Raw genomic sequence first — 18239 nt, 5'->3', positions numbered from 1 at the left:
TCTATCTGATGAAAACCATTTGCGAGATCTAATGTAGAAAAATACTGACATTTGCCTAGTTTATTTAAAATATCGGCAATGTTTGGTAGTGGATATTTATCATCGATAGTGTGTTCGTTAAGTTTCCTATAATCTATGACTAATCTCCATTTCTTTTTGCCTGATGCATCTAATTTTTTAGGGACGATCCATATAGGACTTGACCATGGAGAAACAGAATCTTGTATTATTCCTTGAGATAACATTTTTTTGATTTGAGATTTAACTTCAGCTTTATGAATCTCAGGATAACGATATGTTTTAGTAAAGATAGGTGTCTCATCAGTTAGGTTTATTTTATGTCTTATTTGGTTAGTAAACGTCAATGGAGTTTCTTCGCAGTAGAAAATATCACGATATTCTAAACAAAGGTCACGAATTGCTTTTCTTTCCTCTGGATTGCAATGATTTAAACGAAGATTTTTTAAATTTGCTTTCAGTAAATTATCATTACTTTTGTTAAAATCAATTTGATCATTATCGATTTCCATCTTTTCAATAAAATTTAGTTCTTGTATATTAAGAGGTTGTAGCATATACTTTTATTATGTGTGTAAACTAAGCGCCCTCCTACGCGCAGAGAGGAGTACGCTCTAACCTTAGATTTTAAGAAGTAGGTTGACAGTGTTGACAGTCGACTAAGTTCCCGCTTAAAAAAAAGTGCATAATAACGCTGTAGTAGTTTTTCCTTAATACAAGTTTTTTACAGTTAATTTCCTCTAATTTCATGTTAAACCCGTTGACCCCACCTTTTAAAATACTAACGAAAACCAACGTTACACTGGCGCCCAACTCGAGGCCACGGAAAATCAGTGATTTTATTGGAAAATCAAGCTGTACTTGTAGAGAAACAATCCACTTTTGTGACTCGCCGAACTCAGTTTTTGTGAATGTTCGCCCCGATAATTTGCTTCTACAAGTGTAGGACTTCTTCAATCGGACTCTAGTGCAACAAAACACGAAGCTGCAGAGTGCAAAATTACATGTGCGTTCAAGATAAACAACTGTAAGTACTTATATCAAAATTGAGCCAAGAAGCCCCTACTATTTACGCTCTAAGACCAATAGTCAGTCAAACATGAGTATCACATTATCTGCAGAGCGATTTGATGCTCTTATGAGCAGGTTAACTTTAAATCAACCACCTGTAGCAACTCCTGTAGCAGTGAGTGGTAATTTCACTAAGTGTAGCTCTAGATTTGATGGTTCAAAAGATGCTGACGTGAATGCATTCTTGGATGCCATTGAAATTTACAAAGATTGTACTCAAATGACCAACGATAACGCCCTTAAAGGCCTACCTATGCTTCTTGATGGTTTTGCGGAAACATGGTATCAAGGTGTTAAATCAACTTTACATGACTGGGACGAAGCTGTATCATTACTTAGGTCTACATTTGGCCCATGTAAACCACCTTACCGTGTTTACCGTGAACTTTTTTCTCAAGATCAGGACATACACACAAAAACGGACATGTTCATTTGTAAAGTTCGTGCTATCTTAGCTCAGTTACCTAGTGGGACATTAAATGAAGTAATCCAGCTTGATATGGTTTATGGGCTACTACACAAACGAATCCGTGAGAAGATACCGCGTACTAGTGTACAAACTTTTCAGGAACTTTTAGCTCAGGCTCGCTTATGTGAAGAAACTTTTGACATTTTGAATGTGCGCGTTGACTGTAAGCAAGCAGAATCAAAAGACAGAAAGCGGTGTTCGTATTGCAGAAACATGGGACATTTAAAAGATGAGTGCCGTAAGCTAAGTAAGCTGAAAGATCATCATCCTAGCAACCAAGAACCAGACTGCAGTAAGAAAGAAGACTACAGTACAGGCAAGCCAGACTACAATAACAAAAATCCAATCTGCTATGGTTGTGGTCCACCTGGTTTTGTACGAACTAATTGTCCTAAATGTACAGCAAAGAAAACTGTATCTAATTCTTCAAATGTTTCTGTAAGGTCTACTGAATTTCTTTGTAGTTCTTTTAGTGACCATTCTAGTGTTTCACGACCCATTGTTTCAATTGAAGTGGAAGGACATCATGGCTATGCATACCTGGATACTGGAGCCCAGACTACCGTTGCTGGAAGTACACTAACACAAATATTACTGGGAGATGGTAACCCATATACCAAGGCCAATGATCTGGAGATGGTACTGGCTGATGGAGTCAAAAGGAAAGTAGAAGCGTTAATCTTTGAAGTTGCTATCACTCTCTATGGTAAAACTGTTCCTATTCAACTACTGGCAGTACCGGAACACACTAACAGTCGTACTCTGTTAGGAGTAGACTTTATTCATGCTGCCAACATAATTTTCAATATTGCAGCAAATTCCTTTCATTTTGGCGAATGTACTGGTAATGTATACCAACTAAATACTGAACAGGACTTGCGGGTGCATGTATTTAATAGCGTGGACTTTTCAAAGATAAAAATACGTAAAAATGAAGGTACCACGTTGTCAGAAGAAAAAAATGGCCGATTGAACAATTTATTACTTAAAAATTGTTGTAATTTTGAACCTAGTAATCCACCAACTCCATTTGCAGAGCATTCTATTGTGTTGCACGATGACACTCCGATAGCAGTGCCTCCTTATCGAATGTCCCCTGATAGGAAGAAGCAACTTCGCCACGAACTCGACACTCTGTTGGAAAATGGAACCATTGAAGAATGCGAGTCACCTTATGCTGCTCCCGTAGTGTTAGTTCCCAAAAAGGATGGAGGATTACGCCTAACCGTTGACTACCGGCGTTTGAATGCCATAACTCGACCTGATCGATATCCACTACCCAGGATTGACGACCTGTTGCATGAAGCAAAAAGAACTAACTATATGACCACCTTAGATTTGAAAGATCAGAATAGATTTTCAGATCGTGACAAAACCGCCTTTGTGACGTCATTTGGCACATTTCGTTACACACGAATGCCGTTCGGTTTAGTCACTGCGCCAACAACCTTTCAAAGACTAATGGACAGGTTTCGGGCTGGGTTAATCGACGTTTCTGTTTTGACCTACCTTGATGACCTTATAATTCTATCTTCCACTTTCGACGAACATCTGCATGACCTTCAGAAAGTTTTTTCACGACTAAATCTATTTAAATTGAAGTTGAACCGTGACAAATGCACTTTTTGCTGTACTTCTGTGAAGTATTTAGGTCATATAATCTCGCCACAGGGAATCCAACCCGATGATGACAAGGTATCTGCTATTATGAATATGCCAGCCCCAAACAACATTAAGCAATTGCTGAGCTTTTTGCAGACTTGTTCCTGGTTTAGACGATTTATAGATGGATTTGCCCAAATATCAAAACCATTATCTGCTTTAACAAAGAAAAACGCTACATGGACGTGGGAAACCGCCCTGTTGCCCTCGAACAAAACTACCCGTTTTGCCCTTGGAGTTGTCTCTTGCACTCTGGATCGGGAAAAAATATAACACCCTTTACTCGAATTCAACTTTATTCGGTGTTAGAACTAAACTTTAGATTGGGATTAAAACCCTAAAAGATATCAAGAACATGTGCCTATTTTTTACTTAACCCAATAATCTCCCTTTTTTAGGTTATAGTTACACGTTGACATTACTTTTCAAAACAAAATTTTTCAGCTAACAGATGACAGTTGAAACTAGAAAATGTACATAGATACAACATTCTCCCACCTGAGTCACTTAAAAAGTACAATCAAGTGACTCACAAATCAAATTTAAATTTACAAGTATTTTTTGGGCATCTTAGACACACGCCCGCTTCTAGTCATCTTCTGCATCACTGGAGCCGGTCTAGGGATCAGAACTTCTTGTTCTGGATCAGCCTCATCTGTACCATTCTTTTTGGAGGTGGTTTTCACGACTTGAGGAACACATTCGGACGAACTTGGTTCACATACCTTAACCTGCTGCACACATTCCAAAGGGTAAAGTCTCTGAATCGGCCGCATAAAGGTTCCTCGGTTAGTAGACACTTTGACCAAACGTACTTGTCCGTCTTTGCCAGGCATCAGCTCACAAATCCGTCCCATAGTCCAATCGAGGCGTTTCTCATTGTCATTGCCAATAAGGACAATATCACCAAGTTTAGGTTCTGTTGTACGTTTTCCCCAGTTTAGTAACTTTAACTGACCTAAATACTCAGTTCGGAATCTTCGATGTAGATCTTCTCGGATTTTCCTGAGATATACAACTCTTTTGCAAAGTGACTGACCATCTATTGCATCAATGTCACAAACGCTACTGCTCGCCTGGTCTCTCAAAAAGAACATGGGAGTGAGAGGTATTAGTTCTTCGGGATCATCTGACAAATACGTCAACGGTCTGGAGTTCACAATTGCTTCGCAATCACACAATACTGTGACTAGCTCCTCGTAATTCAACGACGCCCGTCCTAAAGTCTTACGGAGAAGTTGTTTAACAGCTCCCACTAACCTTTCCCAAAATCCTCCCCACCAGGGTGCGGACGGAGGGTTGAATTTCCAGGTAATACGTTCTATACTGGTTTCCGTAGTAATTTTATCCCAGTCCAGCTTGCTGAACAGTGTCTCTGTCCCTACGAAATTAGTCCCATTATCACTGTAAATGGTCCGTGGTCGTCCTCGTCTAGCGATAAACCTACGAAGAGCTTGAAGAAAATTAACAACCGACAGTGAAGTACACAGTTCCAAATGCACCGCACGGTATACAGCACAAGTAAAAAGGCATATCCATGCCTTTTCTCCATTTTTTAAATATAAAGGTCCAGCAAAGTCTAAACCGGTCACTTCGAATGTAGCAGCCTCGCGAACACGGTCCCGCGGCAGAGCAGGTGAATCCACGACGTACGATTTACCGTTATGTCTCTTACACACGACACACTTAGAAATTATGGATTTGATAACTCGCCTACCGCCCGGGATCCAGTAGTTTTCTCGAAGTATCCCCAATAGACCCTGTGCTCGAACATGACACGATTTAATATGAAGGTCAAATATCAAGTTTTCAACCAGCTGGTTTTTGGCAGGTAAAATAATAGGGTAACGAAACTGGTCAGTATCGTCGCGTTGACTCACTCTAGACTTCAAACGTATGATACCCGATTTGTCCACAAAATAATCAAAACTTCCAAGTCGTTTTTCTTCATTTCCTTTAAATGACTGTTGTTGCAGCAGCTTAAATATAAACGTCTCTGCTTTACTCAATTCTTCAGTAGACAAGACACTTTGTAATCGTCTGGAAGGAAATCGAGCATTATGAGAAAATCTAAATATCCAAGCTATCATTCGGACGGTTTTCCAATACTTAGAGAAATAAGTCATATGCCAATCATCTACGGTCATACTACAATCATTATTGGCTAATAATGAGGTAACAAGCCCTTTCTTGCGTTCACGTTGAACTTCTTGTTCATTTGTTAGTGAACATTGGTTAGGCCAATTATCAGATGCTGTATAAAGCCATTCTGGGCCCTCCCACCAATTTGATTTTTTAAGTTGACTGGCCGAACATCCACGAGATGGCAGGTCTGCAGGATTAAGATGGCCAGGAACGTGTCTCCACGCATCGAAGGGGGTTGCATTTTTTATTTCATTGACTCGATTGGTGACGAATACGTTCCATTCTTCCTGTCGTCGAATCCAAGCTAAAACTGTAGAGGAGTCAGTCCAGAAAAAACTTCCATAACTACACTGTAAACTTTGCTGGACTGAAGAATACAACCTCGCTCCAATCACCGCTGCTAATAGTTCTAATCGTGGTATAGTTATTCTTTTCTTTTCACTGGAGCGATTCTGCTTTTCGCTGCTAGGAGAGTAACAAAAACCTTACCATGTTTAACTCCACGCAAGAAAACAACAGCTGCGTAAGCAGTTTTACTTGCATCACAGAAAGTATGCAGCGTCCAGTCTTCTGCGTCTTCCAATCCTGCATGAATCCAACGAGGAATCTTGATGTCCAAAAGATGTTTTGACTCTGTCAGCCAGTTCTTAAAGTCTTTGGAAATATCCGGAGTAACCTCAGCGTCCCAACCTATTTTCATTCCCCATGTCAGTTGCAACAGCAGTTTGGGAACCAATGTCGTAGGACAAGTAAACCCAATAGGATCAAATATTCTTTGAGCTACAGACAGCATTATTCTTTTTGTTACAGGGGTATTCAGAAATTGTTCAAAACAGTGTGACAGCGATTTATTCAAACCTAAGGTATCCTGGTCAGTGTTCCACTCCATTCCAAGTAACGCAGTCACGGGTTCGCTGTTTTCTGGTAACGTCTGATGAGAAAACTCCCACCCTCTCAAGTCAAATAATGCTTTCTCCAAAAATGTAGTGGCTTCTCGTCGAAAAGTAATCAAGCTTTCTTCATCTGGAACACTACAAACACAATTATCTACATAAAAGCTCTTACTAAGTCTTTCTAAAGTTTGTTTGGAAAACTCAAGACTACATTCCTTCAAACCTTGATTTATATGGTACTCTAAGGTAGCCCCCAACAAAAATGGACTACTTCTAATACCAAAGACTACTCGTTTGTGTCGATAAATTATTTCATTCCCTTCAGAATCGACCCATAAAAAGCGCAGAAAGTCTCGGTCAGCTTCGTGAATACTAATCTGTAGAAATGCTTTTCTTATATCTGCAGACACACCTATTTTATGTTGACGGAAACGAAGAAGTATGTCTGGTATCAGCTCTATTAAGTTGGGGCCAGTCTCTAAACATTGATTCAGTGAGGGTCCCTGTTTGTCTTTGGCTGACGCGTCGAACACTGGTCTAATTCTGGTAGTGCTATTTTCCTTGACGACTGGCCTGTGAGGTAAATAATGAACCAATGAAGTTACCTGGTTTTCTCTAACTTCTTCAATGATCCCAGCTTTAATCCATTCCAAGAAAACTTCATCGTAAGGTTGCCTCAATTGACTGGTGATTAATTTCGTCAAAGTGTTTTTCAAACGTTTTTGTGCCAGCTCATAATTTGAAGGCAATGGCGGATGTCCATCTACCCAGGGAAGCCTTACTTTATAACGACCCCTTGGTGTAACTTGAACAGATTCTAAAAAGAGCTGTACTGCCGCCGAAGCTTGTTCTCTTCGAGAGCGTTGTTCATAAGGGTCACGAATTCCTAAAGTATCTAAATCCCATAGTTGGGACAGTAAAGCATCATTTATAAGTAAACTTATAGCACTTAAAGTGTGTCCTAAAGGTCTATCAATTGGTACCTTTCCCATCAGGGTCCAACCAAGTAGCATTTCCACAGCAACTAAACCGGTTGTCAGCTTAAGGGTACGTCCAGTATACAGCTTCCCAGCTACATCCGACCCTATCAACACCTCTATGGGGCCTGGAGTATTAAAATCAGAGAGGGGAATGTCCTTCTGCCTCAAATCGTCCATCCAGGGTCCATAAAAAACAGGCAAAACATCTGTACAAATAACATTTTGAGATAAAGCTTCTAAAGTACACTTGTAATTTCCTTGACTTAAACAAATATCATAAACATTGTGGTTCTGTTCAGATGACACTCCTCCAAACAAACAGTGGCGTATTTTAAAATTCTGTTTTATAGAAAATCCTAATGAGTCTGCTGTGGCTTTTAGTATGTAACTGTTATGTGAACCAGTGTCAATAAGTACCCTCACGCTTTTGGAACCATGTGGACCATTCAAGTTAACCTTCAAAGTCTGCAAAAATACATGAGAACCCGTCCCATTAGTACAAGTCAAAAAATCGTTGGACGTCGACGCGGGAGTTTCGTCGGCTTTCAGCTCTGTCACTGCTTTTCCACCTGTTGATAGACTGAAACACATAAGGGTTACATGTGACTTTCCACAAATTATGCATTTAACCCTGGCATGGCACTGCCGTGACTGATGACCCAACTTCAAGCATCGAAAACAAGCCCTCATGGAAGACAACAACTCTTTCCTCTTCTCCAAAGTCATACCTTGGGCTTTAAAACAGTTTAGGCTGTCATGACAACTGTTGCAAAATACACATTTATTTGGTTCTCGTTGTGGTGGACTTGGCTTCTGGTTTGACTGCACCAACAGTGCACTGGCACTAGGCTGTCGACGGGAGTTTGCTTTCACAGGGGTCTCTTGAAAATTGTCCACAGTTTCACTACGTAGACCAAATCCCTGTGCTGCAAGAACAATGCGTTGCTCATTATTAACCTCATTTCGCAGAAAATGTAGCAAATGTTTTAGTTTGGCCTCGAGACTGACTGCTTCAACATCTGGTGGCTCTGATGGTATACTACTACTAATAAACGATCGCTGCCACACTCTTAATAAGTCCTCAGGTAGGCAAGACTCAATCAAAGGAAACAACACTGCTGAATATCCACTTGTGGTAATGCCTAAAGTCTCCAAAGCACGAATTTGTGTTTCCAGGCCATCATAAAGTGAACATACGTCTATATTATTACTAGAGGTAGCATTGTTAATAATAAGCTGCAGCAGACCACGTATATACACCTCTATTTGCAAATCTTCCCTGCCAAAACGAGATTTTAGTGACTCAACGATCTTAGGATAATTTTCTTTAACAGCAGGGAAACTTTCTACTAGTAACCTGGCTCTACTGCCAGGAACAGTAGCCTGAATAAGGTATTCAATTTTATCATTGCAATCAATGTCAGGGTCTTCATGAACTTTGCGAAATTGTGACCAAAATGGTAACCATTCCTTGATATTACCGGAAAATGTCTTAAATTCAATAACAGGCAACTTAAACTTATGTTTACCTTGTAACGGTGCAACACTATTGGTTTCCGGGTTTCCTGAAGCTGCATGGTATCCATTTCTATCTTTCTGCATGAGGGATTCGTAACGTAAACTTAATAAGGAGAATCTCTTCATGTAGTTATCACATGCTTCTAACTCCGTCATTATGAGGTCCTCTTCAGTATCTTCGCTCAACAGTAGATCATATATTTCCTCATTGAGAGCTTTTAGCTTCTCAGCTTTATTATTCAACATGTCGAAGGCCACTCGAACATCTAAGTTCACCTCTTCACCAGTTAGTAGCTCTTCCAAATCATTGGCACTCTTTGTAAACATAGTACGCAGAATTTTTCTATTCTTCCTTAGCTGCTCCATACTATGTCCCCAAAAGCTCAAAAAATACACTACAAAACTGTCCAACTCCAACCAAAGTCACAAGAGTCCTGTCACGGTCGCCACTAATGTTGCCCTCGAACAAAACTACCCGTTTTGCCCTTGGAGTTGTCTCTTGCACTCTGGATCGGGAAAAAATATAACACCCTTTACTCGAATTCAACTTTATTCGGTGTTAGAACTAAACTTTAGATTGGGATTAAAACCCTAAAAGATATCAAGAACATGTGCCTATTTTTTACTTAACCCAATAATCTCCCTTTTTTAGGTTATAGTTACACGTTGACATTACTTTTCAAAACAAAATTTTTCAGCTAACAGATGACAGTTGAAACTAGAAAATGTACATAGATACAACACGCCCAATCCGACGCTTTTCACCAGCTTAAGACCCTGTTAAGCTCCGCCCCTATATTGAGACAGGCTGATCCAACGTTGCCATACATTTTACGGACAGATGCCAGTAACTACGCACTCGGAGCATGTCTACTTCAGGGGAAGGCTGAGGATGAGCGACCCGTGGAGTATGCCTCCAGGTTACTCACTTCTGCGGAACAAAATTATACTACCACAGAGAGAGAGGCGCTTGCTGTTGTCTGGGCAGTCAGTAAGTTCAGAGGCTATATTGAAGGCTCTAGAGTCTACGTTCAGAGCGACCATCAACCGCTGAAATGGTTGATGTCACTAAAGACACCTACAGGACGATTAGCTCGATGGGCATTAAGCCTACAGTCCTATGATCTGCGTATTGATTACATACCAGGTAAAAAGAACGTGATTGCTGATACCCTGTCTCGACCACCTAGAGAAGAGACAGAGGGAACAAGTAACCTTGTTAGTGTCACTTTACCTACACGAACAGCCGCAGAAATACGAGCTGAACAACTATAAGACCCTGATTTGAAAAAGATTGTCGATGGTTTAGAAGCTGTTTCAACTTCTGTCGATTTTAAGAAGTGGGCTGACCGCGGTTATATCTTATCAAATGGCGTCCTTTACCATTATAATCCGGAAGTTGACCAAGAAGAACCCCAGATAGTAATACCAACTTCTCAAATAACTAAGGTTTTGCAGGAATACCATGACACAGCCACCGCTGGACACTATGGCATAGAAGGAACCTTCCAACGCATCGCAAAACGATATTTCTGGATTGGAATGCGTAAAACTATAACCGAACATGTAAGTAAATGCATCGAATGTCAGCGTTTTAAAGCTTCCAACTTAAAGCCTGCCGGTCTGTTGCAAACCCCAGTACAAGCTCGACGGTTTGAAGTAATAGCAGTCGATCTTTTCGGACCGCTACCAGAGACTACAGAAGGCTATCGCTGGATTTTTATTGTGGAAGATACAGCGAGGACGGAGATTTTCCCCTTGAAGGCAGCTACTGCAGAGGCATGCGCTCGTTGCTTGATAGACGAGGTGATTTTAAGGTATGGTGTACCTAGGAAGGTTATCAGTGATAACGGCGTACAGTTCGTCGGAGCCCTTATGCAGCAAGTGACACCAGAGGCTAATCTCGTCGAAAGAAAGAACCGCGACCTGAAAACCCGTCTGGCCATCCTAACTTCCAAGGAGCACACAGCCTGGTCAGAACATCTCGCAGCCGTAAGATTTGCCATGAATACTACTGTGTGTCAATCCACCAGCTACACTGCAGCATATCTAACATTTGGAAGAGAACTGCGAACTACCGATGGCGTGACCCGTAACATGCGCGCAATCATTGAAAATGATAATTTCGTGTGTCAAATCACTCCTTACTTGCTTAACCTCAGTTCTACCCTTCAGAAAGCTCGAGAGACTCACGAGAAAACGCAAGATGCCAGGACTGAAGCGAAGAATCAAAATCGCCGAGACCAAAGTTATGATGTTGGCGACAAGGTCTTAATTACCTCACATAATTTGTCCAATGCCAGCCATAAATTTACAGCAAAACTCACTCCGAAACGAGATGGACCATATCAGATAATGAAAGTTGTGACCCCAACCACTTACATTGTGGCTTCCGAAGAGAGACCAGACGTTCCCTTGGGGAAGTACCATGTGTCTGCGTTCACACCGTACAAGGAAGCTGAAGGTAACAGACCAACCCCAATGATACCTTTACGAAAAAGAGGGCGACCACCTGGTCAACAACCCGCAAGTCTAAGTACTAACAGCAAAGATCCAATACAAGAGGATACCCATGAAGAGTTGGCTTCTTCAGAATCAGAGCTTTGTAGACGACCAGACACTCCACTCAGGCACCAAGAGACTGAGGGCCGCCGCAAGAGGACTTTGACGAAGAGGAGGAGGTGCCCGTGTTGTGTCGAAGACTAGTGTTTGAACTATTCTCGTGTTGCCCCACATCCGCGGACGTTTGACGTGGTGCAAAGGGGGAGACTGTAGCATATACTTTTATTATGTGTGTAATCTAAGCGCCCTCCACAAAACACCTGGAACGCTGGAAGACGTACCCAGGAAATAAGCATAGGAAGCAAGCTATTGCAGGACCAAATAAAAATAAGGCTCAAGAACTGCTAAAGTACAGCAGGAAAGAACTGAAAGACCTAACAGCGCTTCTCACAGGGCATGGACCTGTGAGACAACACCTGTTCACCATGAAACTATTCGATGATAACCTGGACTGCAGACTATGCGGGGAGGAAATCGAAACGTTTGAACACATCATATGTGAATGTGAAGCACTTGGTCAAAGGCGACAAACAATCTTCGGGAAAACTAAGTTAGTACTGAAAGAGATACAAAGAGCACCAAGCAAGGACCTTCTTCACCTCGTACGGGAAACAGGGATAATGGACTGGTGTAACTAAAGTACCACAAACATGGGGACAGTACAATAAGCCATTAGGCTTACGTGCTATCTGGAGCTGACAGCCGACAGACCCATGGAGAAAGAAAAAAAAAAAAAAAAAAAAAAAAAAGCGCCCTCCTACGCGCAGAGAGGAGTACGCTCTAACCTTAGATTTTAAGAAGTAGGTTGACACTGTTGACAGTCGACTAAGTTCCCGCTTATAAAAAGTGCATAATAACGCTGTAGTAGTTTCCCTTAATACAAGTTTTTTACAGTTAATTTCCTCTAATTTCATGTTAAACCCGTTGACCCCACCTTTTAAAATACTAACGAAAACCAACTTTACAGATTTTTTTTCCGGCAACGGTAAGTACTTAATTCAAAATTAGGATAAAGTACCAAACTTAATTTTTAAGTCAATTTTAGATATGTCTAAGAAAGCCGCAAGACAGCAATATATTCAACTTCTAACTGAGGTAGAAAGTTCTGAGGTTTTAAAGTGGGGAAAAGGTACCCCAGATTTAAAAAGACAATCTTGGGAAAAAGCTGCAAAGGCTATAAATTCTATTGGAGGTACCCAAAAAACTGGTGAACAATGGAAAAAGGTATATAATTTACATCGTAGTTAAGACTTTATTGCAATTTCACATGTACCTGTATTGTATTGTATCTGTCTGATTCATTTATATTATAGAGCCTATTAGTAAAATAGACTATGAAATTTTAGGCCTTCATTGAATGGAAATCCCACATAAAAGCAAAAATTCGGAATAATGCGGAACTATCTGATGTAGAAAAAAAATGTGTCAATTTAACTGGACTTTATATTTTCCCTGGTGGAATCCAAGAAATACCCGAATTACTAGGTATTGCAGTGGCTGGTGAGTTTTATAAGTTTTTGTGATTTAATGTTAGTAGTAGAATAAAATTTTTGTTTAATATCCAGCATTAAATAAAATATGAAAACATAAATAAAATAAAGTTTCAATTAAGTTCAAAATAAATTATATAACATATTTGTTGCAGTTTTTATTTATTTTATTTTAATCCAGTGCTTTTGCTTGGTCTAATAACCCTTGCTAAAAATAAATAAAAATTTTGCTTATCCAGGTTATTTTAAATGTAAGCACGTTTTGGAATAAATAAGTATGATACAGACTGTTACATTAAACTTTGTAGCAGACAAGAAAGCAAGGACCAGTCTTCTCCAATTGAAAATGTACCTGCAGTATAAAAAACAGTTTTCACAAAATGAAGGAGCATTTAAAGATTTTTGTCTCCAATTAAATCAAGAAAATTGCAGTCCAAAAAGAACTATGGAAAATTGGAAACGAGTAAATTTGTACTGTAGCCTGGGGTTTATCACCCTCGACTGGTTTAAGGGGTTCGGTAAGAAGCAATTAGTAGTTCTGGACAAGGAAAAGCACACACAGGTCTTAACTCGAAAATTATTATATTATTTTTCACAGAATCCAAAAAAAGCTTAGTCATCTAATCTAACCACATTCTAGTCACTCACTTCTCGTTCTCTCTCTCTCTCTCACTGTCACTGTCACTGTCACTCTTCTCCTCTTCCCAACGGGGCGGTCGGTCTGTTACATACTCCCCCTTTGCAACACAAGTTACGTCCTCGTCTGTGTTGCAAGAGGAAACTTCATTTGGACAACAGGGACACCTAGTAGCTTTCTTCCTTTTCCGGGTGCCTTTCCTACTTTCTCCTTCACATATATTCTCCTCTCTCTGGTTTCTTGTTCGGTCTATCTCTCCTTCCGCCTCATATTCTCGCTCTGTAAGGTGGTTTGAGTCTTCTGTCATTTCAACTCTTCTAGTCTCAATTTCAGGTGGTTCTCTGTGTCGGTCTAGTTTAGGTCGGCCTCGTCCTCGTATTGGTTTTAATGGCTTAGGATTGGGTTCTTCGGGTTGGGTAAACTTCCTTAAGCTTGATGCATGGTACTTCCCCAATACAATTTCCGGCTCATCCATACTCGCAATTTGGAATGTAGTTGGACTACATTGTTTCACGATAAGGTAGGGTCCATCGCGTCGCGGTGCAAATTTGGATGTATAGCAATTCCTCGCTTGGCTCAAGGCGTGGACATCCACTAAAACTTCGTCTCCTTCCTTAAATGTTTCGTCTCTTCGATGCTGACCAATATAGGCCTTATTTCTGTCTAGGTTTAATTCTTGACGCTCTCGTGCTTGCCGTAATACTTTTGACATGGCTTGTAGGTGTGGGGTAACTTCGGACACAAAATTCTCTGACGTCACAATACTCCTCATATCTCTATGGACATCATCCGGCGATCTTAATTTTCGTCCAAAGGTCAAGTAGGAAGGGGTATATCCAGTCGTTTGACAAACGGCAGTGTTTAGGGCAAATCGCACCATAGGTAGTACTTGGTTCCATTTGGTGTGTTCTGTTTGGACAAATATGGCAATTTGTGTTTTCAAGTCCCTGTTACGCCGCTCTACAGGATTCGACTCTGGATGGTAAGCAGGTATTAGGCTTTGGTCAAAGCCTAAGCAATGAGCTGTTTGCTGCATCACAGCTGAGACAAACTGAGTGCCATTATCGCTGACAACTCGTCGTGGCACACCATATCTCAAGATCACCTCGTCAATTAAAGTTTTCGCACATGCCTCTGCAGTGGCAGACTTTAGTGAGAACAATTCTACCCAACGCGTGGCCACATCTTCGATTATGAAAATCCATCGATCTCCTTCAGCTGTCTCGGGTAACGGGCCAAAGAGATCCATAGCTAGAACCTCAAATCGTTGATTAGATGCTGGGGTTTGTAACAGTCCGCTAGGCTTCAGATTGCTGGGTTTGTATCGCTGACAATCTATACAACGAGTCACGTAGTGTTTTACGTCTCGACGCAAACTTGGCCAATAATATCGCTTCAGAATTCTGTCGATTGTGCGCTCTTTCCCTCCATGTCCTGCTAGAGGTGTATTATGATATTCTTTCAAGATAGTGGGTACTTCGCTTTGAGGTACAATCTGTTGGCCTTCTTCTTCGTCTAGTTCTGGGTCATATCTATATAAGATTCCGTTTACCATATGGTACCCTCTCTCAGTCCATCTTTTATAGTCTACTTCATTTGGTTCAGGTGACTCAAAACACTGTATTATCTTTCTTACATCTGGGTCGCTTAATTGGGCTTGTCTGATCTTGGCCGCACTCTCTGTTGGCATGTCAACAGCGACAAGATTTGTTTCTGTTGCATCTATGGTTGGTCTTGACAATGTATCGGCAATTACGTTGCTTCGTCCTGGTACGTACTCAATTCGAAGATCGTAAGCTTGGAGTGTTAGTGCCCATCTTGCCAAGCGTCCACTAGGCGATTTTAAAGATAACAACCACCTTAAAGGTTGATGATCACTCTTAATTACAACTTCTGACGACTCTAGGTAACCTCTAAACTTCTCCACAGACCAAACTACCGCAAGAGCTTCTCTTTCAGTTGTAGCATAGTTGCGTTCGGCTGAGGTCAATAATCTGCTCGCGTACTCCACTGGGCGCTCATCAGGCCCCTCCCCCTGGAGTAAAACTGCCCCTATTGCGTAAGCGCTGGCATCAGTTCTCAATATGTAAGGCATTGTGGGGTCTGCTTGTCGCAAAATCGGCTGACTTATCAACGACTCCTTTAAGGTTTCAAAAGCCTCCTGCTGTCGTTTGTCCCATTTCCACTTAGCTGTTTTCTTTGTCAGTTCTGTCAGTGGTCTAGCAACTTCTGCAAAATTGTTAATAAATCTTCTGAACCATGAACAGGTCTGTAGAAAGGTCAGCAGCTGTTTGACATTTTGAGGGGGTCTCATATCCTGGATTGCTGAGGTTTTCTCTTGACTAGGTAAAATACCTTGCGGTGTGATGACATGTCCCAGGTAATTTGCTTGTTCACACGCAAAAGAACACTTGGTCCTGTTTAAGTGCAATTTAAACAGTCTAAGTCGTTCAAACACCAGTTGAAGGGCTTGAAGATGTTCGTTAAATGTTTCTGACAATATTATCAGATCATCTAGATAAGCTAATATAGTCAGCTGTTGTAGTCCACTACGAAACCGGTCAATCATGCGTTGGAATGTCGAAGGGGCATTGCGCAGTCCGAATGGCATCACATTGTAACGAAACAGTCCAAACGGTGTGATGAATGCGGTTTTATCTCGATCAGCTGGTCTAACACTTATCTGGTGATAACCTGATTTTAGATCCAAAGTTGTCATAAATGGTGTTTGTTTGGCTTTGTGCAAAAGATCATCAAGTCTTGGTAGTGGGTATCTGTCTGGTTGGGTAATGGCATTAAGTCGTTGGTAATCGACACACAACCTAGTTTCGCCGTTCTTTTTCGGCACCAAAACGACCGGGGATGAATAAGCAGATTCACATTCCTCAATAAATCCCTTTTCCAGAAGTTTGTCCAGTTCTTTTTGTAAGATTTCTTTCTTTGGTTCAGACATCCTATAGGGTGGAACAGAAATTGGAACATCATCTGTCAATTTTATTGCATGCTCAGCAAAAGGAGTGGATTCACTTCCTGCCTCAAGTGAGAACAAATCAGAATATCTGTTTAACAATGTGTTAAGTTGTCTTTGTTCTTCTTTACTTATTGTTTTTCCTTCATCTGTTCGAAGGTCAAATTCTGAAATTTCTGGTGCACTGATCTCCGCAATATCAGTTCTTTCCAAGTTGCTTGCTCTAGAGGTGGTTAGGACAATTTCCTGTTCCAGTATTATGTCCTCTTCTTGCCAGGGTTTATCCTTGAAGAACCATTTATTTCCTGGCGTATCCAAAACTATTCCAGCTTGTTGGATAAACTCAACGCCTAAAAGTGTTCTACTTTTGTGATGGTCTTCAACAGATATGAAAGTAGTGGCTATATCCCTTTGACCAATCCTGACAATCACGTCAGGAAATATACAAGCTTCTATAAGACGCTCAATACCATCTGCTAGTGTCATAGACAAAGTTTGGCGGTTGTAAGGCAGACCATGTTTTATAAATAAGGCTCTCAGTGATGCACTTGCTATATTCGACTTAGCTCCAGTATCAACTAATGCATAACCTTTGGCTTTTAGTATCTGAATTTCCAACATTGGGCGTCTGCATGGCTCACGATTAAACGTTTGGCAGAAAAACTCAGCTTCAAGTGAACTTGCAGAAGTTCGAGGGCCTTTATGAGTTGGACACATAGTTCGAACATGTCCAACTTTCCCACATCCATAGCAGACAAGCGAAGATGACCTTGTTTCAGGTGGCTTTGATGTCGAATCGGTTTGATTTGGGCTTCTTGGAGCTTCATTAACACTTAAGTTTGCCAGTTTTCGACAATCAGCTTTGGAGTGTCCGTAGTTTCTGCAATATGCGCACTGCAGCTTCTGTTTCCTCATTTCTGACTCTGACTTAGTGGTACTAAACCCTTTTCGTTCATTGATGGCCAGTTCCACTTTTCGAGCAGCTTCTATTAAATCCTTGAAGGTTCGACAACTGTCACGGTTAAGCCTTTCTCTTACTTGAGGACTTAACAAGCCAAAAACCATGTCCAATTGGGCAGCTTCTGGTAGAGGATGGCTTTTTGGAAGTTTAGCTAACAATGCTCTTGCTTTACTAATGAATTAGTCTGTGGTTTCATCAGCTTTTTGCTCACAGGAGAACAGTTCTCTGTAAATTTGATAAGCTGGCTTGACATTACCATATGAGTGTCTTAATGCCTCTAAAGCTTCATCAAAAGATGTCACATTACTTTTAATTCCTTGCCACCATGTAGCAGCATCACCTTGTAAAAGCATAGATAATCCCTTAAGTGCATTCTCATCTGATACATTTAAACATTCTTTGTACACAGAGACACCATCAATAAATGCACTAACATCATCCCTGCCTCCTGAAAATCTAGATGTGCATTGGGAAAAATTGCCATGGTTTGAGACTGCGGTAGGTGTATGATCAACTCGTAGTTCTTGTAGAAGGGTATGCAACATGTCTGGGGTCATTATGACCTGGGTGACCATAGGTGGAACCTCCTCATCGGACATGATGAACGAAACGAAACGTTTAGCCAATAGAACCTACTCAGTTCAGCCCTGATTGACTAAAATAAACGCGAACGCGAAAGGTCCACAACTTAGCAAGTACTTTATATAATGTCTTCAGCAACCATAAACATGCAAAGTAACACAACTTGCCCTGTTTGTCACTTAATAGGTTATATTACACACTAGTCTAGTTAAATACAACCTGTAATTGTTGCACTGCTTCAAGGAAGTCCAAAAACTTGCAAATTCTATATTGGTACATCAAC

General features: G+C 40.9%; 1 protein-coding gene and 1 long non-coding RNA gene across 2 annotated transcripts in view; one reads left to right on the top strand and one right to left on the bottom strand.

Annotated features, from left to right (window-relative positions):
* LOC145735592 (uncharacterized) overlaps positions 1-18239 on the top strand; it is a 79251-nt gene that overhangs the window by 16866 nt on the left and 44146 nt on the right. The window lies entirely within an intron of this gene.
* On the bottom strand, positions 5790-9156 carry LOC145735299 (uncharacterized). Its single transcript, XM_081989147.1, has 2 exons — positions 8768-9156; positions 5790-8164 (listed from the first exon to the last, which is right to left on the bottom strand). The coding sequence occupies exons 1-2, from the start codon at positions 9120-9122 to the stop codon at positions 5790-5792; spliced, it is 2730 nt and encodes a 909-aa protein (XP_081845273.1). The 5' UTR covers positions 9123-9156.

Source organism: Ips typographus, linkage group LG11, assembly GCF_016097725.1.
Source record: "Ips typographus isolate SLU linkage group LG11, UJ_Ityp_2.0, whole genome shotgun sequence".
NCBI lineage: Eukaryota > Metazoa > Arthropoda > Insecta > Coleoptera > Curculionidae > Ips > Ips typographus.
This window is presented reverse-complemented; position numbering and strand designations above follow the sequence as displayed.